The 25509-nt window shown below is 44.5% G+C and overlaps 1 protein-coding gene across 1 annotated transcript; it reads right to left on the reverse strand.

Moving 5' to 3' along the window:
• Positions 1 to 680: 680 nt before the first annotated feature.
• Nsmce4a (NSE4 homolog A, SMC5-SMC6 complex component) lies at positions 681 to 16417 on the reverse strand. The gene is made up of 11 exons (XM_042701443.1): positions 16120 to 16417; positions 15543 to 15620; positions 12694 to 12824; positions 6701 to 6852; positions 5608 to 5707; positions 4971 to 5061; positions 3898 to 3992; positions 3173 to 3221; positions 2155 to 2249; positions 1982 to 2067; positions 681 to 948 (listed from the first exon to the last, which is right to left on the reverse strand). Exons 1-10 carry the CDS (start codon positions 16400 to 16402, stop codon positions 1993 to 1995), a joined length of 1149 nt encoding a protein of 382 aa, XP_042557377.1. The 5' UTR covers positions 16403 to 16417; the 3' UTR covers positions 681 to 948; positions 1982 to 1992.
• Between the last annotated feature and the right edge of the window lie 9092 nt (positions 16418 to 25509).

The following is a 25509-nucleotide window of genomic DNA, read 5'->3' on the forward strand; positions in this document are numbered from 1 at the left end:
AAAGCCAGGCTCTGGTGGCCTAATCCTCGCTACTTGGGCAGCTAAGAGCTGAAGGATAGCAGTTTGAAGCCAGCCTAAGCAGAAAAGTCCACTAGACTCCATCTGAAAAAACAGCAAGTGGCAGGACTGGATGTAAGGCTCAAGTGAGCCTTAGAGTGCGCCAACCTAGCAAATGCTAGGCCCTGAGTTCAAATCCTAGCACTGCAAAAACAAACTACAATAAAAAGGAACTTTTTAGAGACATGACTACAGTTAAGGGGAAAACCAGATACAGACAGAGGGGAATGACTAAGAAGCAGGAAGAACCATAATCCAGTCTTCCACAGAAAGAGGCACCTCTACTCCAGACCCCAGAGGAGTGGAGAGAAACAGGGTAGAAGCAGAAAGCTGGAAGATGAGAGAAGGAGCCCGGAACGCACCAAGGACAGACTAGAAAGTTCCAAAGAGATGAGAAGCATGCGTGTAGACCTAGGGCTGGCGTTGCTGGAGACAGTAGTTCTGCCTGGCTTACCAAAGGCTTAAGTAGCTCCCTGTATGCAAATCAAAGGCTAAATTGTATGCAGTTACAGCTATTTGACCATTTTAATGTGTAAACACAATTTTGTACGAAACACCTGATAACCTGAGGTTGATTTGACTGGCTAACTTTACAACGTAGAGACATTGAAAGAACTAAAAAATGATCCATAGGACTGACAACCTAAGAGAAACTTTTAATAGGACAACACTAGAAAAACTCCAAGAAGAGAAATAATGAGTAACTACAATTATTTGTTGTATACAATTATTTATATGGCAGTGAATCTCCTTTAATCAAAGACAAATCATAACAATCCTCTTAACTATCAAAAGCTACAATTTGCTAAAACTATCTTTAAAAATGCTTAATCATACAATATGTACAATACATGCTTCTTCCTTTTTGGGATTACATGATCCAATGGAGTCCTAAAAAAGGAGGAAATAGAGCTGGTTAACAGTTGATAAATGCAAAGATCATGTGATACATATAAATGAAATCTAAGGACTGTGCCCTCAGTGAGTAGGGCCTAGGTTATTCTACATTATTGGGGCATGTGTGTGTGTGTATGTGCGTGTATATATATATATGCATAAATATACATCCATATGTATCACTTAAATTGATATAGATATATCACATATATAGTAATGCATAGCCTCTTTCCCTCAAAACACTTTAACAGAAATGATCATAGAACAAAAGATCAATTAATTGAAACATATAAAGACTACATTCCTTAAAAGGCTCATGTTAATTATTAGAGCTAGAAAAATAAAAGTAATGATTATCTAGCTCAAAAATGCCCCCTTTGGGCAGGGTGAGGAGTGGCGTGGCTCCTGTGGCAGAGTGCCTATCTACTACGCCAAAGCCCTGGGTTAACTCATCTAAGTTATTAATTTGTTAGGGCATTAAAAATCTAAATCTAACCAGGTGCAGGTGGAGCATGCTCTTAATTCTAGCTACTCAGTAGGCTAAGATCTAAGGAACATGGTTCAAGGCCAGCCTGGACAGGGAAATCCATGAGACTCTTAGTTCCAGTTAACCATTAAAAAAAAAAAAAAAAAAGCTGGAAGTAGAGTTCTGGTTCCAGTCGTAAAGCACTAGCCTTGAGCACAAAAGCTCAGAGACAGCTCCCAGATCCTGAGTTCAAGACCCAGGACCCACACCAAAAACAAAAAAAAAAAAACAAACATCCAGATCTGGAACAAAGTGTCCTGCACTGAATTTCCAGCTGTACTGAAGTAACCAATCCTTAGAAGGGATAAAGGGACTCCCACTCACAAGATCCTGCCTCTGTCTTTTGCACCAGTATCTTCTACATTGTCTCATTAGAGTGGATGTTGATTGTCTACAGATTTTTCTCTATGAACAATAGAGCACTCAATAGGAAAAAAGTGTGATTCGGATTGCCAAATAAACTGTAATAAAACTGCACAGCTATCATATAGAAAATGTCACCTGTAGTGGCATCAAGCACTTAGCCTCTGCTGGCTCTGACCCAAAGCAATTGCAGGCTCAGAAATCTCAAAGGTCTTCACAATCTCCTAATAGGGAAGAAAAGAACATTTGGGCAGTGCATCATACCAAGAGAAGTCAGCCCCAGAATCAAGGAGGGCGACACACATTCTTACCTCCCAGTCACGGTAACTCAGAGCTATAATTCCTTGATTCCTAATTTGGGTATGATGATCGATGCCTTCACTTTCATCATTAATATTAACAGGCTCTGTTTAAAAGACATGTTATAGATGATCAAATCAGAACAGGGAATATGAACAGCAAATGATAACAGAAATGAAACTTGTACTGAGAAGATACACTTGCTTCCATTTGGAAAAAAACAAAAAACGTAGACTAACATATCAAAAACATCAGAAAACTTCTGCATATGTATGCACTAAAACACAAAGCAAGTAAGAGTGCAATATGAAATTGTCAACGTGAAGTTAAGTGCAATGAAAGGACCATGTTCACTCCTGGAGAACTGAGAAGGACATGAGTTACAGATAGAGGGAAATATTCCAGGACTCAAGATTCACAGAATCTCAGAAAGAGAAGAAGCTGCCATCCTGGAAAACACTGCTCCGTTAAAATGTTAATTTTTACAACGGATGTTGACTCAATGAAGGTTGAATCTATTAAAAGTTTAAACCATGGTCATGTTTTCTGACTTGAGTTGGGTAGCACTCAAAGCTACCACTTGAGCCCCAGCTCCACTTTTGGCTTTTTGGTGGTTAATTAGAAATAAGTTTCACAGACTATCCTGTCCAGGCTGACTTCAAACCACGACTCTCAGATCTCAAGCATTCTGAGTAGCTAGGACTACAGGTATGAGTCACCAGCGCCCAGCTAAAAAAGCATTTTGTATACTCTAGAATATTTTCTCTGGGGCTGGGAAGGTAGCTCAGTGGTAGAGCACTTGCCTTGCATGCATGAGGCCCTGGGTTCGATTCCTTAGCACCACATAAGAAAAAAGAAAAAAGCCGGAAGTGGCGCTGTGGCTCAGGTGGTAGAGCGCTAGCCTTGAGCTGAAGAGCTGAGGGACAGCGCCCAGGCCCAGAGTTCAGGCCCCACGACCGGACTCAAAAAATATATATATAAATAAAATAGAATATTTTCTCTGAATCTAAAATTTCCAGTATAATTTACCTATTATTGGCAGTCGGTCTTGGTCAAGTCTTATTCTTGCAAAACCATCCTAAAACAGAAACAGTTTAAAAAGACCAAAATTTAGGCTCAAGCTTATAGCCACTAGGTACAAAAAATTGTTCATAGAGAAAAATCTGTAGACAATCAACATCCACTCTAATGAGACAAAGTGGAAGATACTAATTCTCTTAATATCTTTCTTTAAGCAGGGTCTGGCTCAGGTTTCTAATCAACTTTCACCACCTATTACTCTCCAACCTTGAATCGCCTAAGGAAAATTCTGAGTTCTTTAACTAATTTGCATACTTTATTATGCCCACTTTTTTTATTATTTATAATTCTACCACTGGGAATATTGACAAAATATTCTTTTGTTATTTCTGAGAAACCAGTCAATACAAGTTTTTGGGCAATGTTTTTAATTATGATCCGAAACATGAGGTTAGATGTAGAATTCTCTTTGGTATTATATCAGCACTCAAAAAGTTTCATATTTTGGAACATTTCAGACTTTGGACTTCTAGATTAAGATAATCTGTACTTTCAAAGATACAAAAAAGCAAGGTATACAAAATATTTTACCTAGTCTCTCGTACTAATAGAATGCCAATATTTTGCTCTAGTGAGTCAAACCTGTATTATTATGCCAGTATCTTCCCTCTACAGCTTTTATTACATACTCTTTAAAAAGCATAGAAAAACATTAAGGGAATCTGAACTCTTACCCGTATAATGAAGGAGACATGGAAGATGTTTTCTACTGTACGGGGAAAAGAATGTGGATCAACCACGAAGTCAAAAAAGGACATTGGAGTATCAGCTACAGAAAAAAGAGAAAAAGATCTTCAAAACAGAAAGACACTTGCTGACTAATAAGATTTACACCCTAGTGTTTGCCACAGACAGGCAAGGAATACATTCTTCTGGTTTGGGAGGGAGACACAACTATTCTGGAGGTCAACTTGGCACAGCATTAAAACAGGTCCCTGCTGGTCTGGCAATCCTCTTAAAAGCCATTCTAAAGCAACATTATTACATTCAAGATTATCATATCACCATCTTGTACAAGAGTAAAATGAAGTAAGGACTTTATCCAGTAGGAGAAAATATATGAAAAAAAGCTCCCTATGTATTAATAGGGAAGAATAACCACATAGAAGTCACATTCCAGAAGAAAATGTTGGTTTTAAAAACGCAGAAACAAGACCAACAGCAACCAACCAAACTACTTTGAAACATAAACAGCAAACAGTGAAAGCTGATGTACCAGGCTGCACAAATGACTATCTCTGGGGGTAAGGAGATAAGATAGGAGTTGGATTCTTTTCTCACTTTAGTGGAAAGTATTATTAAGAAAAAAATCTTCTAAAAAAGCAGTTATTTCTAAAAGGAGGAAGTCTCATTAAATATAAACATATATTACCAGAAAGAATCAAAATCATTCAAACACTATAATTAAATTTTAAATAATTTAAGAGCCTTTTAAATAAACATTTCAAATAAAAATAACCTGACTGGTTACATAAAACGTCTGATAAATCCAATTGGTCATGCTTGCATGTGATGTTGGGGAGGATGGGGATTGTACTGGAGCTTGAAATCAGGATCTGGGTGCTATCCCTTTATCAGAACTCAAGGGTGGTGCTCTACTACTTGAGCTACAGCTCCACTTCTAGCTTTTTGGTGGCCTTGAACTTTCCTACCTAGGATGACATTGAACTGCTATCCTCAGATCTTAGCCTTCTGAGTAGTTAGCCACCAGCTCAAACTGCGCTACTTTTAATTTTGTCATACTTACGATCTTCTCGAAAATACGTTTGCAACAATCCCAAGATTCTTTCTACTTCCTTTTCTGTTGCTTCCTGATGAGATTCTTCCATACATTTCAACTGGAAAAAATGAATCCACTGTCAAACTGCCTGGCCTCCTTGCTTGCTACTTCATAATCTTCCCTTCTCTCTTGCACACCCAAACTCCTGAAGTGTTTTCTTAGGAATTGCTAGCAATTTTAGCCCCAACTTAAAATCTGTAGTTAAAAATACAAAAAGAACTTTAAAACAGTGATTCTCAATTTTAATACTCCCCTCTCCCACCCAGGCATCATCTGCCAATAACTAGAGTTTTGGCTGTCACAACTGAGTGCTGAAGGCAGGATTGGCATCTAGTAGGTAGAGGTTAAACATGTTATTAAAACCTCATTATGCCCAGATCTCCGCAGAGCAAAGCACTATCCAGCTTTAAAGTGTTGACAGCACTGAATCTGAGACATCCTGGTATACAAGTACAGACCCAAACTATAAAAATAAAAAATTTAAGGCTTAAATAAAATGGTGATTTAAAAACAAAACCTGACTCCAGATCCTAAAAAAAGATGGCCAACTGCATGTACATGACATCAATGGTATTTTAACTTTAGGTAGTTTAAAGGAACAAACCTGAGCAGGCATTGCCCGCTGCTCTTCTATTGTACGGGCTCTTCTCGGACGATCAATTCGGGGCTTTGGCACAGGGAACTCTCCTTGTATCGAACCCAACCTAATGAAAAATATACTTTCAAGTGTTTTTGCTTCATTTCACTGAGAGCAGTAGGCATGGCAGAATCAAATTCAGATCAGACATCAGTAATGTGGGCTGCATCACCAGAACAAGACGGTTTGTGACATCCTGTATGCTCCTTCTGTCTTTCTAGAAGAACTCCTTGAGCTTGGCTCAATCAGATACTTCCTCAAACACCTTCACAGTGTCCTGTCCCACTGGCTGGTGTATGTATCTGCCCGGTCTTCTAACTGTGATTCTACCTCAATCTCAAGATGTCTAAAAGGGTGAATTAAAGAATTAATGTCCAGGAGCTGTATCATATAAGGAAGAAAGGACTGAACCAATTTAGAAGGTTATCCTAAAGAAAAATGTGCCCTAGGCAATTGGACCAAGGTTCCTGAATGATGTATAACAAAAGAACCAGCTAAAGCACTTCTTCATTTCTCCCTGGTACCAAACTAAGAAGGTAGACAGAAGCCAATTTCATCTGAGTATAAAGAAAAACTCCTGAAAATTAGAGTTGCATCCTTAAAGATGATAAAGTTATGATTTAAAAAAAATTTCAGTTGTATCCAAACAGTAAACTAGGCAGTTGATATGCTAGTAATTCAAATAGTCTCCAATATAGGTCGAGTGATCACTCCACAGGACACTACAATTAATGGCCCTGTGTATAACGCACAAATCTTAAGTACCCTGAGTAAAAAATGTCGTACATGACAAGGATTTCAAAGATGATAGGACAAAACCCCTTGTTTGCTACAGACCCAAAATCTGATGTGCTAGAATACCAACATGCCAGCACAGAGCCTTGCTAAAGCAGGATGAGAGATAGCTTTGAGGCTTCATCTACAAGAAGAGTTCATGGACTTCTAAGTCTACATAGTTCAAAAAATGGCTTCATGGTGGTAACCTCTCTAATTCGGAACGGTATTTGTCCCTACAATAAAAGACAAAGGTTTAGTCTGTTGAATTTTTAAATGATCTTACAGGAAGTGGAACGTATGGGTTTTATTAAAGGTGTTTTCTGCTGTTTTTCCCGGTATTGTCCAGGAGTCATAAACTATAAGTTCCAAATCAGAACTATCTCCATCACGGATGAATTCTTCAGCTTCTAGTGGATTTATACCCATATATGTCAGCTACAAGAAAAAGAAAAAGAAGAAAAAAAGGTAAAGCCGCAAGCAATCATTTACCACATCCAATAATCCTTATCACTACACCTTTAAGAGGCCAGAAACAAAGCTTGTTTTCAGCATATTATTATGTTGGCTCAATTACTGTAAACATTATATATAAATTCCTACTCAAAGGTTATCTTCTCTTTGATAAAAAATATGCTCCAATGCATGTAGAACTTTGGGTGAGAAACTGAAATGACTAAAGACCAGCGATTCTCACCAGGGTGATTAGGGATCTTTGGGCAGTGCTAAAATTTTTTGGTTGTCACAATTAACAAGTTACTGCTTTACTGTTCCTCTACTGGGTATAGGTGCCCACAAGAAAGACACAGCTCTAGCCCCCTGCAGGTCAATCAAGAATGCTAGCCAGGCTGTGTGCCGGTGGTCCACACTGTAATCTTAACTACTCAGGAAGCTTGAGTGAGATCTGAGGATGGAGGTTTGAAGCCAGCCCAGGCAGGAAAGTCTGTGACACTCTTATCTCTAATAAACTACCAAAAAGCCCCAAGGAGAGTGATGGGTCAAGTGGTAGAGCACTAGCCTTGTGCAAAAATGCTCAGGGACAACGCTTAAGCCCTGGGTTCAAGTCTTAGGACCAGCACCAAAAGAAGAAAAAAAATAAGATAAAAAGAATGCCAGCCAGAACTAAGCTCTTTGGAGATTGTTGTATCACAAAGAGTTCAGCTGTCAGTAAAACTGCTGACATACATACATAACATGGCATCCCAAATGAAAAGTTCCAAGACAGAGAACCTGAACAAAGACCCTTCCCCTACCCCTTGCTAGTGGCCAGGCCACCAAAGCAGCCCTGCCCTGGGCTGCCTGGGACCCTAAAGCCAAAGTGATCCATAGAACTCCAGCGCTGGTGCTGGACACGGACAGTGTAAACAGAGACAGAGACCATGAAACCCAGACCTGGAGCCCCCATCACCATCCTGCCCTACCCACAGTCCTCGCAACAGAGCACGGTGGCAACCAGCAATCTACAGTACACAGATACAGCCACCCGCCACACCATCACTGGACAGCCCTTAACCAGGTTCAGAACAAGTGAGTACCCTTGGGGGGGGGCACCCCCCATCCCGCCACGGGAGACCAGAGCTAGCAGTAACCCCAGAGCTAGACCGGGACCCCTCCCCCTTCCACCTGGGCTACTAGTCCCCCCAAAGCTGGGACCTGTGAAAGCACCCCAGCAACCCCTGGAGTGCACCCAGCTGGCCAGGTCGCTGCCAGTCCTCGATTTAACTTCAGGAACTCGTGTGTGGGCTCCAGCAGCTGGTGGCTGAACAAGCCCTGCCTGGGTCCCCGGGGGGCAGAAGACCAAGCAGAGATGCGCTGCTGGCCCCTAGCCTGAAGTCAGGAACTGGGCTCCAGGGCTCCAGCAGCCAGCGCTGGTGGAAGAAGCCACATCTGGGTGTTCCAGGCAGGTGTTACTGACCCAAGAACCAACCCAAAACCAAGCGAAGGCAGCCATCTATTGACCAAAACAAATTTGGGATTTGACTCCAATAATCCCTGCATCCTCATGCGAAAATCACAGCAAAAAATTACAAGATTCATCAACAGCCAAGACAGCAAACCACCCCCAAAAGCCAATAGTCACGCAGGGAAGAACTCCAGTGAAAGAAAAAAAGAAATGGAAGACAAATGCTACATCCAAGAGCTGATAGAGACAATGACACAAGTATTAAAGAGAGAAATGGATCTGAAATTTAAACAAAGAAACGACTTATCAAAAGAAGCCCGGGGAAGTAGTGCTGTAGCTCAAGTGGTAGAGTGCTTGCCTTGAGCTGAAGAGCTGAGGGACAGTGCCCAGGCCCAGAGTTCAAGCCCCATGACTGACCAAAAAAAAAAAAAACAAATGCTTAGGCCGGGAGCTGGTGGCTCACGCCTGTAATCCTAGCTACTCAGGAGGCTGAGATCTGAGGATCACGGTTCAAAGCCAGTCTGGGCAGGAGCGACCGTGAGACTCCTATCTCCAATAAATCACCAGAAAACCGAAAGTGGGCTGTAGCTCAAGTGGTAGAGCGCTCGCCTTGAGCTGAAGAGCTGAGGGACAGCGCCCAGGCCCAGAGTTCAAGCCCCACGGCCGACCAAAAAAAAAAAAAGAAGCCCAGGATTTCAAACAAGAGATGCCCTCAAGAATAGATGCAGTACACACCTCGTTAAAAGACGAAATTAATACTTTGAGAACCGACATAGAAATGATAAATGGATCGATTTCCTCCATGCAAACCACAATGGAAGCCATAGTTAATAGAGTGAATGAAATGGAAAATAGAAGATCAGGTACTGAAGACAAAATACAGCAACTGGGGAAAAAAAGTTACAGAAATGGAAAAAACATTCAAAATATGCCAAAGGGAAGTCCAAGAACAAGCAGACAATGCCAAGAAATTTAAACTTCATAATTGGGGTTGACCAAGGTGAGGAATACCAGAATAGAGGGATGCAACACTTATTCAATAAAATTACCACCAAAAATATCCCCAATCTTAAAAGAGAAAATCTCACAGAAGCAAGCATACAAACACCTAGCAAACAGGATCCCACGAGTAACACTTCTAAGCAAGCACATCATAGTTAAAAATGCTAGATTTAAACAATGAAGAATCTTACATGAGGCAAAAGCAAAGAAGGAGCTATACTAAATGGGGAAAACATCAGAATCACTGCAGATCTCGCCACATAGACACTGAATGCAAGGAAAGCCTGGGAAAGTACCATCCGAGCCCGGAGAACCAGTAACTGCCAACCCAGACTGGTATATCCAGTGAAGCTAGCATTCACATTCAATAGAGAAACTAAAATTTTTAATTGTAAAGGAAAACTAAGGGCTGGGAAGGTGGCTCAGTGGTAGAGCGCTTGCCTTGCATGCCTGAGGCCCTGGGTTCGATTCCTCAGCACCCCACAAGCAAAAAGAAAAAAGCCAGAAGTGGCGCTGTGGCTCAAGTGGTAGAGCGCTAGCCTTGGGCTGAAGAGCTGAGGGACAGCGCCCAGGCCCAGAGTTCAGGCCTCACGACCGGACCCAAAAAAAAAAAAAGGAAAACTAAATGAGTTCATAAATAAGCCAGCACTACAAAGAATATTAAGAGAAGGAATACAATCTGAAGAAAATAATCATGATCAGGAATCCCCATCAGACAGATATCACTAGAAGACCAACTTAGTAAGCACAGGAGGAAAGCAGGAAAATGACAGGAAACACAATGTATCTCTCTATAATAACCATAAATATTAATGGACTCAATTCAGCAATCAAAAGAAAAAGAACTACAGATTGGATCAGAAAACAAGATCCATCCTTTTGTTGTCTTCAAGAGACCCATCTCACAGCCAAAGATAAAAACAAACTTCGAGTGAAGGGATGGAGGAAAATCTACCATGCAAATGTTCCCAGCAAGAAGGCCGGAGTTGCCATCCTGATATTTGACAAAATAAACTTTTCATTAAAATCAATACAAAAAGACAAAGGACACTACATATTAATACAGGGAACAATCCAAGAAGAGGATAATACCATTATCAACTCTCTCAACAATGGAGCACCCAAATATGTTAAGCAAATACCCTCAGACTTACAGGAAAAAAATAGATCCAAATACAATAATATTAGGAGACTTTCATACTCCACTCTCACCAAAGGACAGATGTACCAACCAGAGAATTGGCAAAGAAGCCTCCTAATTAAATGATGCCATATCTCAAGTGAACTTAATTGAAATCTACAGAGTTTTCCACCCACCCAACAACAACCCAGTATATATTCTTCTCAGCAGCTCCTGGAACTTTCTCCAAAATAGATCATAGCTCATTGCATTATCCTGTCAAATGCTAGAAGTTATTCAAGTAAAATGGTAATGTAAGAGCTCAACTTTATCAAGGGTAAGTAAGCTCCAAAGAGCTTACAGTACTTGCAAGGGCCTGGTTGAAGTCACAGACGGGCTCCCAGCCATCCTCCACCTGGCATCCCGTCACCACTATATCTCCTTAGCAGGAAGTTTCCACTGTTGTCTGCTCAGGTCTACCAACCTTCTCCTCAGCATCCACGTTGGATGCTTTATTCCTGAGAAGGCCTTCCCCAACCCAAGTCCACACTACCATACATGTCAAGTTTTATATTTATTGCTTTAAGACTTCTAAAATTTATTTTATTTTTTTAAGTAGAGAGCTTTACCTTATTTTAAAAAGTAATTTTTTAATTAGGGCACCGGTGGCTCATGCCTATAATCCTAGCTACTCAGGAGGCTGAGATCTGAGCATCATGGTTAAAGCCAGCCTGGACAGGAAAGTCCATGAAACTTTTATCTCCAATAACCCACCAGAAAACTGAAAGTGGCATTTGGCCTAAGTGGTAGAGTACTCGCCTTGAGCTGAAGAGCTCAGGGACCGCGCCCAGGCCCAGAATTCAAGCCTCAAAACCAACAGAAAAAAAAAAAAAAAAAAGCCAGAAGTGGAACTATGGCTCAAGTGAAAGAGCACAAGCCTTGAACATAAAAACTCGGGCACAGTGCCTAGGCTAGGACTGGCACCCAAACAACACACACCAAAACAACTTAGTATCTACATAGATATACTAAGTATTGTGTTTCCCTAAATGTATTATTCCTTTTTTTTGGCTAGTCCTGAAGCTTGAACTCAGAGCCTAGGCACTATTCCTGAGCCTCTCTGTTCTCAAGGCTAGCACTCTACCACTTGAGCCATAGCACTACTTCCAGCTTTTTCTGTTTATGTGGTACTGAGGAATTGAACCCAGAACTTCATGCATGCAAAGCAAGCACTCTACCACTAAGCCACATTCCCAGCCTTATTATTCTTTTAAATAAAACTTTGTTTCAAATAAAACATTTTTAAGGTTTATATTAAGGTTTTAAAAACAAATTGGAAAATCATTATCTGCATTATGACTTTACAAAATAATCACGTTATTTGATCAGATCTCACTAAATTTCTTTTTTTTTTTTTTTCTTCTTCCCCTCCCTACCTCTATCCTCAATACTGAGGATGAAACCCAAGGTCTCACACATGCTTGACAAGTACTCTACCCACTGAGCTACTGTACCCCTACATTTTAATTTTTATTTTGAGACAGTCTCAACATGTAGGCCACACAGACCTGGTCTACCACACCCAGCCTAAATCATTCTAATAACCATTTAAACAAAGTATGCAGCCCTAAATTCAATGTTCACACCAACACAGATCTTTGTGTGCCAGGACAAAGCTGTCTCAAACAACAAAGTGCCACGAAAGATCACTGTGTGCTTTTTTTTTTTTTTTTTGACAACTTCATCCAAAAATGTTTTTAAATTTCAGGTGTAAATATTCAAACTTACTAAGAGGCAAAGAAAGGTGAATAAATCAAAACAAAACAAAAACTGCCATCGTATCATGTGGTTATTAAATATGCTCAAAGGTAACCAAAATAGACCTCCTCATCAGTCTAACTCCTCTCCAACTGAGCTCTGCCGCTGCAGTGTGCCCTCCCCTGTAACCCATCCCATGCTGAGAAGGATCTAGAATACACATGAAGTGACTGAGTAACCAGAGCACTCAAAGAGTCCTAAAACAAAAAACTGAGAGATTCTCAAAGTGCTCCAAGTTCCCACTCGAAACTCTTAACACATGGCTCATCTTTCATCTTTTAATTTGATAAGATCTTTTTAGAGGAGGCTGCGTCCAGGGGGGAAAAAAAAGAAGAAAAAGGAAATATAGTGAAAATTACTGACAAAGTGATAGAAGCAGAGAAGGTAATTATACAAAAAAATTTTTTAAATTAAAACTCTGTAGCTTTGAACTTACTAGAGCTTCAACATATCTTAACATATCAAATGAGCTCAGATCAGAGCGCAGCTGCTTTGCTTTCTCTTTGCCCAAATCTGAAGCCAGAACGAGAAAGTGGGCATCTAAGACTGCTTCTCTTGCTCGGGACACTATGGAGAAAAGAAGGAAACACACATATTAGGAAATATACAGTATCCTTCGACATTTTCCTTATTATTTCTAACTATTTACAAAATGTCTGGATAGGCTAGAAACAGATCAGACCCACTTCTAGAAGTGGCTCCATCCCAAAATCTCAGGGCTGACTAGGCTTCCCAAAAGCCAGTTGGTCTCTAGTTTTTATACTGAACCACAACTGCTTCATAATCCTAGAGAAACAAAACCTCTGTCATGTGAAACATCTGGTTTTTCCCTTTGACTAAATTAAACCAATTGAATCAGCACTCCATAGAAATCTCTAAATGTCCACCAAATGTAGGAGCGAGATGGTATGAAGTCGAGGAAGGTGAAGGAAGGTTCAACCAACTGGAAGAAAAAGTACGACCAGGAAGGCAAAGTTTAATAGACCCTGTAATGACAGAGATCACAAAAGAGCGGTTTGAGAATGCCTAAAAGAGGACTCTCAAGGAAGCTAAGAGGAGATGAACCTATTCAAGTTCAACGCTACTACCCGGCTTGCCCCTCAAGGCTATTTCATTCCCAGTAGTGATTTTCTTCCTGAGCAATCCTCACAGAAACAGCCAACATATGGCTGGAGAACTTGACTCAAATTTTTGTTCTTACTCATTGTTTGTTCTCAAAGAGGAAAGGTTTTCATCATGCTAGCCTGACTAAAAAACCCCATGGAAGTAGCTAGTTCATGCCTATAATCCAAGCTATTCAGGAAGCTGAGATCTAAGGATTACGGCTTGAAGTCAGTCTAGGCAGGGAAGTCTGAGACTCTTATTTCCAATTAATCACTGAAAAGCTGAAAGTGGAGCTTCAGCTCAAGTGTTAGAGAAGCAGTCTTGAGTGAAAAAGCTAAGAAACAGCACCCAGACCCTGATATCAAGCTGCAGGATAGAGAAAGGGGGGGGGGGGGGAGAGAAAGGTGACAATGAGGAAAGGATCAAAGTGGAAACGTGGACAGACACTGGTTGTGTTCCTGGGCTCTATTCTCTATCTTCTTGCCCATCAACCCCATGGCACATACAAGAAAAGTGAAAATACCATGTTCTGGATGGATGCAAGGTCTCTAAAGAACTAGACATCATGGGGCTGGGAAGGTGGCTCAGTGGTAGAGCGCTTGCCTTGCATGCCTGAGGCCCTGGGTTCGATTCCTCAGCACCACATAAGCAAAAAGAAAAAAGCCAGAAGTGGTGCTGTGGCTCAAGTGGTAGAGCGCTAGCCTTGAGCTGAAGAGCTGAAGGACAGCGCCCAGACCCAGAGTTCAGGCCCCATGACTGGACCCCCCCCCCCCCAAAAAAAAAAAGAACTAGACATAGATCCACTGATGCCAAGCATCTAAAATTCTATTTGTGAGCAATTCCTGGGGCCAAATTGAGTGAATAATTTCAACTTAAACCTCCACCTCAAACCCAGGAAATCGACAAGTAGAAGAGAAGTGACAAGGTGGGTAAAGACCTAAATCAGATGTAGAGTAAATAGCAAGGGAGTAAGTGAGTCAGAAATGCCAGTGGTGAGATTGTGGATCCAGGCTGTTGAGAGAAGCAAGTAGCTATGGGGGTGGGGGAGGGGTCTAGCCCAGTGAAAGAGGACTATTTGGAGAATTTAGATATAGCAAATGTAGTAGACCAAGGAGAGTTGAAAGGAGACCGTGGTCATATCCAAAAAGACCCAATGGGGGGAACTTGTAGACTCCAGGTGTTCAAAGCAGATAAGCAGCCATACTAGAAAATGACTAGAAGTATTCCAGTCCTCAAAGGATATGAGGAATTAAGGAATTGGTACATAGTCAATCCCGTTGACATTTTTTTTTAACCACTGTATTTATGTGCATTCCCCTTTCTGTTCCCACAGAACTGTGAGGGGTCTGGAGAAACAATAGTCTGGGTAGCTGTCCTAGAGACTACCGCCATCTGTCCTCTGTCACTGAACGCAGACCACCGCTACCACAGCTGCGGCTGCTGCTTTTAATTCAAACTAGGATTCGTCTCTGTGCACGTGGATGTCGGTCCTGGAACTTTAACTCAGGGCCCGGGCACTGTCCCTGAGCCTTTGGGCTCAAGGCTAGCACTCCACCATTTGAGCCATGATTCCACCTCCTTCTTTTTTGGTAGCTTATTGGAGGTAACAGTGTCATGGACTTTTCTGCCCAGGCTGGCTTCAAACCCTGATCCTCAGATCTCAGATTCCTAAGTAGCTAGGACAGAAGGCAGGAGCCACCAGCACCTGACTCAAACTAAAATTATTTTTCAAAGTGCCATAATCCAGACATCAATGCTCTGAGCTGAATCCTCTCTCCTGCCTCTGGTGCCCAGCAGGTGCATGAAGGCCTGACTTCCTGCACTGCATTATAGGTGAACCACTCACTGAGGGAAAGAAGACCGAGAGCAGAGGTCAGGAAAAACAACACAATGTCCGAGGCTGGCTCGGTTCTCTATTCATCCAGTCAATGAATGGGATCCATGCATGCATAGCTCTCAAATGTTCACAGGCAACAAAATAAGGGTGAGAGGCCTGTTCAAACACTGTGGGGGACCCCCCCCCAGAATTGGATGTGAAGCCAATCAAAAGGTAAATGCATATAAAAGTAGCATTGTCCCTGCATGGAAAGACCTCGGTTTCCCACCTGGTAAAGCACTTTGACTCCAACAAAACTAACATGCTCAGAAAAATGTGTATGGTAGCACACGATAATGAATCACCTCCATTAAACAGAGTGTTGGCCTCTTCAAGGACTTCTGTTAATTTGTCACTAGCATTCAGTATATCCTCTCGGTTTTCTATGGAAAAAGGAAACATGCGAACTTTGAGAAAGGTGCTTCTCCGTCCAGGATCGAGGCGCTGCCTGGAGTTAGCGCCGTGCGAATTCCCCGCTAACCGGACAGGCATGGGGAAGGCAGGCTCCGCGCGAGGCCGCGGACGTGTCCCCCTCCCCCAACCCACAGGGGTCCCTCGTCCGCCGCCCGGGATGCTGGGGGGGGGGGGGGTCCCCCGGTGCAGCGCGGTGGCTAAACTTAGCCCTGGCCCAACGGGGAGCGCGCGCGCGCGTTCCTGACGGCGGCGGGGTCACGGCGCCCGCCAGGCCCGCGCGCCCGCGGAGAAGCGCAGCCCCCGGTGCAGCCGCGGGGAGCCGCGTCCGGCTCGGCCCCGCCGCCGGGCGGAAGGCGGGAGCGCGCGGCGCCGGCGCCCCCCGCTCTTCCGGCGGGCCCGCCAAGGTGGTGCGGACCCGCGCCCGGCCCGACCCGGCCCGCGCCAGCCCCGAAGGCGCCCGCGCCTTACGCTGGACGGAGTTGATGAGCGCCCGGTACTGGTGGCGGATCTGGCGGCACAGGCCGTGGTCCGTCTCCTCCTCCAGCGCGGCCGGGTCCATCATCTCGTCCCCGGAATCCGACGGGTCCGAGTCGTCCAGGCTCGGGCCCTCCGGGGCCGCCCGGCGCTCGGGCGCGGCGCCGCGCCGGGACAGCGGGGAGCGCGAGCGCGAGCGCGAGCCGGTGCGGTCCCGGTGCGGGTCGCGGCCTCGGCCCCGGGCCTCGGGCCCGCAGCCGCCGCTGTCCCCCGACATCGCGCCCAGCCGCCTTGCAACTTCGGGGCGGCGGAAGTTCGCGCCAGAAACTAAAACCCTGCTGGGCGCGAGCGCCGGCGCCCGGCGGAACCGGCTCCCGGGCCCGCGCGCGGACCACAGCGACGCCTGTGGCTGGAGGCCGCCCGCCCGCCCGGGCCCGCCGGGACTGCCCCCGCCCTCCGCCCGCGCCCGCCCGGACACCGGCCCCAAAGCCCCCGGGCTCCGGTCCGCGTCCTTCTGTCCTGCGGACTCGGGTGCAGCCGGACCCCCTGCAGTCCGGGGCTGGGCTCGCCCGTCTTCCTCGCCCCCTGGACGCAGCGAGATCACAAGAAGCAGCAAAAGTGAACGGTGTTCCTTTGATGTTCTCCTAAACAGTGTTAACCACGCGAAATGTCCTGACAAGGGACTGGGCGCCCGCCCTTGGTTCTCAGACTAAAAGGGGCAGCTACAGGCCGTGTAGTGCCCACGATGCGTTCATCCATTTCACCCCGAGGTCTGAATCGGGAGCAAACGCTGTTTCCCAGAAGTTCTCTTTGATGCTGAGAACATGGTTTGTTTCCTCAAAGGAACATCAGAAGCGGAGTCGGTGCAGTACCCAGGCCCCGCGTGCTGGTCCTGCAGAGGCCCTGTCACCTCTTCCACGGGAAGGGTTTGTGAGGTTTCCCTCTAGAAGCAGGGACCCTCCCTCCACCTAGGGTTTCAGTCCCAAGTCCTTGACTTCGTAGCAGAATAGGGATTTCCAGACAAGTCACAATGGTTAGGGAAAGTTGACCGGGCCTTATTGAGTAAGCAAGCGAGCGGGCAAGTGAACAGGCCGAGGCACTGTTCGATTATTTGGACTTTGCCAGAAAACCACGCAGACATCCAGGTACAGAGAACAAAGAAAGGTTTACTGCCAGGAAAGGGGCCGGCACGACCCCTTCTCACAAGGGAGAAGTGAGAAGAAGCGCCAGCTACTGTCTGAGGTGACCTATATAACCTAGGAGGTTTAGGAGGGGCAAGAAGGGCCTAGGAGGCAGAGACCCTGTGTGGACATGAGGCCAGGGGCTTCATCATGGCAGACTAGGGTTTATGGCTGCTATCCAAATAGTAGGTAAGGGTCCTGCAGCTGCCCAGACCTGAAGGTCACTCTAAGGGGCTCTTGCTGCCTTCTATGGTGGTAGCTGCCCCAGAGAAGTGCCATCCCGAGGTAGAGGGGGTTGCAGGCTGATTATTGACTGCCTTTACTACATGGGCCCAGTGTTGCCTAGGAAGGGAGCATGCTAAGCTGTGGAGAGGGGAAGGAGCGTGCTAAGCATGGGAAGGGAGCTCACTGGGCTAACAGGCATACTCGAACAGACAGTGAGGGTGCTCAAAAGGAGACACACCAGGCTTTTTGACATCGGATCAGGGCAAGCTTTGATTTTAAATTATTTTAGGATGAGTATTTTTCTTTGTCCTCACACTTGGTGCATCCACTCACTCTTTGTGTTACAGTCCTAAGAATGACCTACTCCGTTAAACTGGAATCAGTATGTTTGGACATCCCTTCAAAGAAAGGATGCATTTTGCCATACTTTTTTTTTTTTTCTCAAGACCGATGTCCATCCTTGACATAAGTATAAGTACTTTGTGCCTGGAAGAGTCATTTTCCCAAGGGTTTGCTTTTCCAGGATACATGTCTTTTTTTGTTTTGTTTTGTTTTTTTATGATGTCCTTGATCAGTTTTTGAGCACACGAATTCTTTTGGGCCAGCAGGCAAGGTCAGATGGAGAAAGCTGCTCTTGTTCTTTTTGCTTATGAAGATATATAAGAGATAAAACAAAGAAATAGTGCTTCTGTGCTTACTGTGGGGCTCAGGAGAAGTACACTGTTGGCCCACTTCATTGGCTACACCAGGCTTATTCCAAATGGGTCAGGGTCATTCCATTCTCCTTCCTCAGTGACTCGTCTAGGGATGATCTGTAATTCTGACCTGGCCAGACACATTAGATGACACACTGTGCTTCACTCCTTTTAGATGGTGGCATAAGAAAAGGCAGCCTGAAAAAAGAAGAAGAAGAAAAGGCAGCCTGGCATGTTGGCGGTCATATCCTACTCAGGAAGTGACAAGCATGCAAAAAGGCCAAAATGCTGAAGGCAGTGAGGACAAAGGATGGTCTTCACTAAATTGCTGAATATACTACTGCCCTTCAGACTCCTGGAGTAGCTAGCTCACATATCTCTATGGTGTAAACTACTTCCAGTTGAAATAACTACTTGCAACTCAATGCACTGTAGCCAAAACAATTACTTAGCATCCTTCTGGTGGAAATTCATCCCAGACAAAAATACCTGCAACAATTCACTCAATGAGCAGGGTACCCATGGGGAAAGCACTATAAATCACAGCACATATCATAACGATAGCTGTGATATTTTTCTTTGCCTTCCAGATGTTTACCAGGAAAAAGACATAAAGCTAATACTATCATTCCTATGGAAACGCACAGAACCAGGAATAGGAAAAAATAATCTTGAAAAGGGACCTGCAGGGTATAGTCAGCATCCTGAGTAGACTAGGGCCAGAAACATTAAAATGGATTTGGGGTCAGGGTGGGAACAAGTGAAGAAAAACCAAAATTGAGGTTTTTCTATTTCCACTTAGCTAAACAGAAATCCTACAGACTAGCTGTAATCCTAGCTATAATCCTAGCTACTCAGGAGGCTGAGACCTGAGATAGGTTCGAAGCCAGCCCAAGCAAGAAAGTCTGTGATACCCTTACCTCCAATTAACCACCAGAAAACTGGAAGTGGGGCTGTGGCTCACAGTGATAGAGCACTAGTGTTGAGTAAAAGAGCTCAGAAACAGCCCCTAGGTCCTGAGTTCAAGCCCACAAATGATCATAAAAAAAATTCTCCACACTAGAATGCAATAGTCAAAATACTATTTTTCTTGTGAAGCTACAAATCTAGTTGCAGGCAGACTTACTCTCTGTTGTATACAACAGCTTTCAGGCTGTGCCTAGCCCTTAGTTACTCCATTTTGTGAAACTGTTTTGACCTGAATCATACCATTTTGATTACTCCATTTGATTTCCATTTTGATTACAACCCTTGCCAGGACTGAATGATGATATATCTTGTCAGTATAGTTAACAACTGTCATATGCCAGCATAAGGTACAAACTAATTATTTGTTCCAATAAAGAATATATGTGTATATATCAGAAACACCACACACTTGAGCTTATCAATCATACCAGATGCAGCCTGGGACTTTTTCCGGTCCTGGGGCTTGGGTGCTGTCCCTGAGTTTCTCTTTTTTTAAGGTGAACACTTGAGCCACAGCACCACTTCTGGCTTTTCCTGAGTAGTTTATTAATAAGAGTCTCATGGATTTTCCTGCCCATGCTGGCTTTGAATAACAATCCTCAAATCTCAGCCTCCTGAGTAGCTAGGATTACAGGTATGAGCCACCGGTGCCTGTGCATCTCTGATTTTTTCCCCCTCTTCACAATATTTAATTTTATTGTCAATAAATTTGGATTCAACTCAATAGGATAAAGAGATAGCCAGAAAGTGTTCAAGAACAATTCTGAGCATGTCTGAGTGTTTCTAGGGTAGTATTTGAACCAGTAACTAAACAAAGATTTGCTCACATCACCATGGGTGGGTCTAGGTCTAGTTTTACCCATTGAAAGCTTGCTCAAAAAGAATGAAAAGGTAAAGTGATGGAGCACTTTCTCTCTTTCTTCTTGAGCTGAAACATCTGTTTTGTTTTGTTTTCTGTTGTCAGATACTAGACTTGTAGTTGCAGGCCTTGTACTAGCTGCTCCCTTCCCAGTTCTCATGTCCTCAACTTAGGACTGAAAATGACACCACCAACTTCGGTGGTTCATAGGCCTTCAGACTCAGACTGGACTCGTTTTCTAAACCAAATATGGTAGAGCTTCCTGGCCTCCATCACTGTGTGAGCCAAGGCACATAATAAATCTCCTCCTACACTGCTATGTGTAGCCTATTGGTTCCATTTCTCTGGAGAACTCAGATTAACACATCCTTCCTCCATATTTATAAATCCCCTGTCACCAGCGGGAAGTCTGCTTTCTGTTATCGGCCAATGCATATTCTTATTTGCCCGATCCTTTCGTATGCGATCAATCTCTGCTGCATGCTGGACTCTTCGGCTTCATACTTAGCTGCAACTGCTGATGAATCACTTGGCTGCTTCTTTCCTCAACATGTTAACCTTGGCAAGAGCTCTAGAGTTGCCATTTTCTTATGCCTAACATCTGATGCATGGCAGCTAATCCATCTCCCTCACCAATTGCCATCTAAATTACCAGGGAAAGTTTTAACAGTGACACTCACACATCATACCAAGGATAATCTATGTGCACCTGTCCCTGGTGATACTGACGTAAGGTCTGCCCCCAGCCATGCAGGCCCTGTAAAGACAGCTCCCTACCTCTTGGCTAAGTTTCTGCATTACCTAGGTATCTGTGTTACCTAGGTAACTGGCACACTTGGAAGCAGTCACCTTCCCTTCCTGCTAGGTCACATTCTGGGCCACCTCTGGTCACATGCCTCCCATCTGGCCATAGGAGGGTCCCAAGCCCTGAGTTCACATCCAGATCCAGTGTGGCCACACCTTTTCCCCACCTGGCCACACCTCTTCCTGTCCCTGGCCTAGATAAGTCCTGGCCTAGGAGTGGGTCACCCCCCCACTTCCTGTTTCAGCCATGCCTCTCCACCATGCATGGCGGGGACAGCAGTTCAGTAAATAAACTTCTTTTCCTGAGTAACGTGGTGTTCTCTTCCTCAGCTACCATGAAACCTACTTACTTAATATACCTTACACTGACCTCATGGCCAGCCAAGTGGCAAGTGGTCTGAGATCCCATCCTACTGTTTATTTTTTCTGACACCCAGTTCCAACCATTTCAGCCATGCATCCAGAACCAGGGAGTTTGTCAGGCAGTGCTGGTATAGAAAGGAAAGAAGCCGAGGAAGAAGCTGGGGTCCACATCACACATCTGTCTTCAGTGGAGGCAGCTCCCCAGGGGACTCTCTGCAGGTGGCACTTCCAGCAGTGTGAGGACTGAGGTCTTGTCTGGACAGCCTATCACAGACTCCACCACAAGGCAGTTCTCTAACTTCATCTATGTTTGATTCTCAAACTTCCAAGAGGAATGTTTTCCTGAGGTTTTGAACGCATGGTTTAACAAGGAGATAGCAATCAATCTGATTACTCTTTCTTATTGTTTGTTTGGATTTCTTCTATAATTTGTTTCTTTCTCTCCCTTCCTTCCTATTTCCTTCTCTTTCTTTCCTTCCTTTCTTCCTCTCCTGCCTCTCTCTCTCTCTCTCAGTCTCTGTTTGTCTCTGTCTCTGTCTCTCCCTCTCTCTCTTTCTCTCTTTGTCCCTCTCATGCATGTGCACACACCAGTCCTGGGGCTTGAACTCAAAGCCTCTGGGTGCTGTCCATGAACTATTTTTGCTCAAGGCTAGCACTCTACTACTTGAGTCACAGCTCCCTTTCCTGCTTTTTTGGTGCTTAATTGGAGATAAGTCTCATGGGCTTTCCTGCCAGCTGGCTTTGAATCTCAATCCTCAGATCTCAGCCTCCTGAGCAGCTAGGATTATAGGCATGAGCCACTAGCACCCAGCTCTTCTTTCTCTTTTCAACCAAGAAAGGATTTAATTTAACGTATGGTTTCAGAAGTTTTATTCAGCTCAGCATTTCTGGGTTCCCTGTTTCTTAACCTGTGGTGGGACAGAACATCTTGGCAGTGAGAGACTGACTGAAGAGAGCTGTTTACCTCATGGTAGACAGGAAATAGAGAGCACAACAGGAAGTGATCAGGGACAAGACAACCCTAAGTTTTGGTTTCCTGCCAGTGACCTTCCCACAAAAGCCACACCTCTAAAGTTTGCCTTCTAAATAGCACCACCAGTCGAGGCCCATGCCCTGATTCCTGAGCCTGTGGCGATAGTTCATATTCCAATAAAAACATTCCGACCCTGGCCCCCCAAAATCTCACGTTCATTTCATACTGCAACATGAATTTAGTCAGTCTCCCAAGTCTTAACACTTTCCACAATACCATTATAGTATTTCTAACTGATGAGCAAAAAGCTCGAAGTAGAGCTGTGGCTCAAGTGGTATAGTGCCAGCCTTGAGTGAAAAAGCTAAGGGACAACATCCAGGCCCTGAGTTCAAGCTCCAGTACCAGCACAAAAACAAAACAAAAATGATGGATCATACAGAGTTTTCAGTGTTGGTACATAAAGATCTCCATCCACTTTCTAATAGTTGTCATTGTCACAATTTTAACTCATTAATGACTCACAGATTCTTAGGTAGCTCGCCATTTAAAATTGGCCTAACAGTAACTACCCTCTGTTCTTTTCTCAGATTGGCATTTTCAGTAAGGACAGTTGATGTTATAAGATCAGCTGGCTGATCTTATAATGGGACCTGTCTCATTTACTGAACACACATAATTTTATTGCTTTTTTTTTTTAAAGGGTTGCTTTGATTTGCAAAGTAGCCAGAATATAGAACTGCTCCAAGTACATTCATGACACAGCCTTTGGATCCCAGGTGAATTTAGAGTTAGGACAGCAGAAAGCAGACAGCTGGTAGGTACTGCCAGCCTTCAGCTCTCCGTTTTCTTCTTCTTGGGCCAGAGCCTTCTGGAAAGCTGCCGTTGGCCCAGGTCAGATTGCTTACACACCACTGCCTTGCAGGCCAGCGTTCCCAACCTTAAGCCAGTGCACATTTATAGAAGGATTCCATGTGATCCCGAGCAAGGAGATCGCAGGCGGAGGGCAACGCTGACAAACTGTGACCTCAGGAGAGGGGCCTCTTCCCCCCTCGCTCGCTGCTCCTGCGGAGAGGATACTGAGTAAGTACATCTAGTCTCGGATGGATGGCTCCATTCCTCCGTTCCTCTGAGCAGTATGTGCCTATTAACTGTTTTGGCTTACTGAGATCAGAGGGTTACATTCACTTCTTGCTCGTTTCCTTTTAAAGTGAAATTAAAGGCACATCTTGCTTCTTTTCCTCCTCCCAGCCAAATGGGCTGTACCTGTTCTTTGTTACTTTGGGTAGAATATGGCCACATTCGTGGAGATCTTTGTTTCTTCATTTGTAAGAACAGTGGTGGAAGCAGAGGATGACTGGACTCTCTACTGGCTTCTGCAATGGAACTGCCCATTGCAAATTATATCTGCCAGGATCTGGGATTGTGCAGAATCATCTTGTAAGCACCCTGAAGGCCCTCACACACCAAGACTCTGTGGGGGGAAATGTTATTTGAAAACGTGATTGTGTTGACCTCGACATGTTTGTACATTTATTTCTCAAGGCCCTCACAAATACTTTTTCGGACCTGTTTTGAAGTTGTGTTTGCTAGTCTGAGGGGGCTCCCTGATCTGGACAAGACTGGGTTAGCATCAGTTATAACTTCATTCTCAAGTTAAAGCTGGAGTTAGGCTCCTGAGTAATCCTACTAAATCACATGCAGACAGGAGGGGGCAGGGAAGGGTTTTTACCATGGTCTACAAACCAGAAAGGCATAGATTAAAATTCTTTAACCCTTAAATAAAGCACTTACAATTATAGGGACTGATATCAGTATATGCCTAGCTATTGTGGTGAACCCCGCAATTAAGCTGTGGCTTTCAGATCCACCTGCCATCCTTTCTCATGAAAGGAGTTGGTATGTCTAATTGAAAGCTGCCCTGGGCTTCCTTTGTCAAAGGTAAGCCCTGAAGATACCTTCCCCCTTCCTGATACAGGCCCAGAGATGCCTGCTTGCTTGTCTGACTTTGTTGTAAATAGTACCATGATGTCTGGATTTTCTAACTAATTGCTCTGTGTGTGTTTATCAGAGAGGAATTTGGGATCAGGTTCTAGATTACAGGCAGGGAGAAAAGATTACTTCTGCAGTGGTTGTGACAGGTCCATGGGAATCTGGCCCAAGCACAGGAAGACAGTGAGAGAGACTTTGGGAAGGAAGAATCCAGAGAACGTATGGCTGTTTGTAAGTGGAGAAACAAATGAACTGAATCAGAGGGCTTCTGTCATGCGGCAAACACTAAGTGATCCCATGTACTGCATGTCCCTAATCCCAGGACCAAGGGTACAGCTGCCCTCCACACAGACACACTCCCCGCCCCCCGGGTGCTGGAAGTCCAGTAGAGAGGTAGACACAAAGCAGGCAGTGACCATGAGGTGCAAGAATATCACTATGGTACCAGGCGTGTGACTGGAAGAACAACATCGTCTAAATAGAAACGGGGAAGGTGACAGATGGGCTGACCTGGGAGGAGAGAGGGGGAACTTGTATTCATTCTGTGAGTGGAGTAGGCTGTGACCCCTCTAAGTGTGATGATGAATGGTGGAGATGAACAGTGAGGTTATGGAGACCAGTGGACGCTCCAAGGCACAGCTCAGACCAGAAGACCAGCTTCCAAGTCTCAGGAAGCAGCTTTCAAGAGAGGTTGGGAGGAGAAAACTCTGGGCAGGAGGAAAAGCAGGATCATCCTGTAGCACCTTTTTGGAAAGTCCTGTGTGAAAGAAGCCAAGGAGGAAGTCGGGGTAGCAGTGGCTCCAGAGATGCTAAGAGATACAATCTCAGGCCAGAGTCTGGGGTTGTGGAAATGTCTGAGTGTGGTTTTGCTCAACAGCATTTGTTCCTCAGAAGCAGAAACACACTACATGACAACCTTCAACCTGACTTCCTAGCAAGCCCCTCTTCCTTCTGATCCGAGGGAGCCCATCTTCTCTCCCACTGTGGGGACCCTGGTCCTGTTCTGCACCACCAGAGCACAGGACTCCTCACCCCAGTGATCTTCATCCCATACCTCATTCCCTTGATCACAAGGGGCCTCCTTTGGTTGACTTTCAGGATTGCTATCAAATATCAAACGAGAATTTCGGGTTAGCCATTCCAGGATAAGCCAGAATATCTAGTTTGAGTGCAATTTAGTGGTAGCCACAGCTGGTTTTGTGTGGCGAGCCAAAACCACTGGTCAGTAAGGGGAACCAAGTGGGTGGGAGGGGTGAGGGATGAGCAGGTTTGAGAAAAGAACAGATCCAAGCCTTCCAAAGTTGCTGCTCAAGTGCATGCGTTTCA

The sequence above is a fragment of the Dipodomys spectabilis genome, unplaced genomic scaffold, assembly GCF_019054845.1.
Source record: "Dipodomys spectabilis isolate Male_0828 unplaced genomic scaffold, ASM1905484v1 ptg000289l, whole genome shotgun sequence".
NCBI classification, from domain to species: domain Eukaryota; kingdom Metazoa; phylum Chordata; class Mammalia; order Rodentia; family Heteromyidae; genus Dipodomys; species Dipodomys spectabilis.

Excerpts from the sequence above, each read along its gene's own strand:
- Nsmce4a (XM_042701443.1), bottom strand. The coding sequence starts at position 16,402 with ATGTCGGGGGACAGCGGCGGCTGCGGGCCCGAGGCCCGGGGCCGAGGC. Across the intron at positions 6,853-12,693 it reads TAAGATATGTTGAAGCTCTA|CTGACATATATGGGTATAAA; the intron begins GTAAGTTCAAAG and ends TTTTTCTTGTAG. Across the intron at positions 2,068-2,154 it reads TGAGTTACCGTGACTGGGAG|GAGATTGTGAAGACCTTTGA; the intron begins GTAAGAATGTGT and ends CTTCCCTATTAG.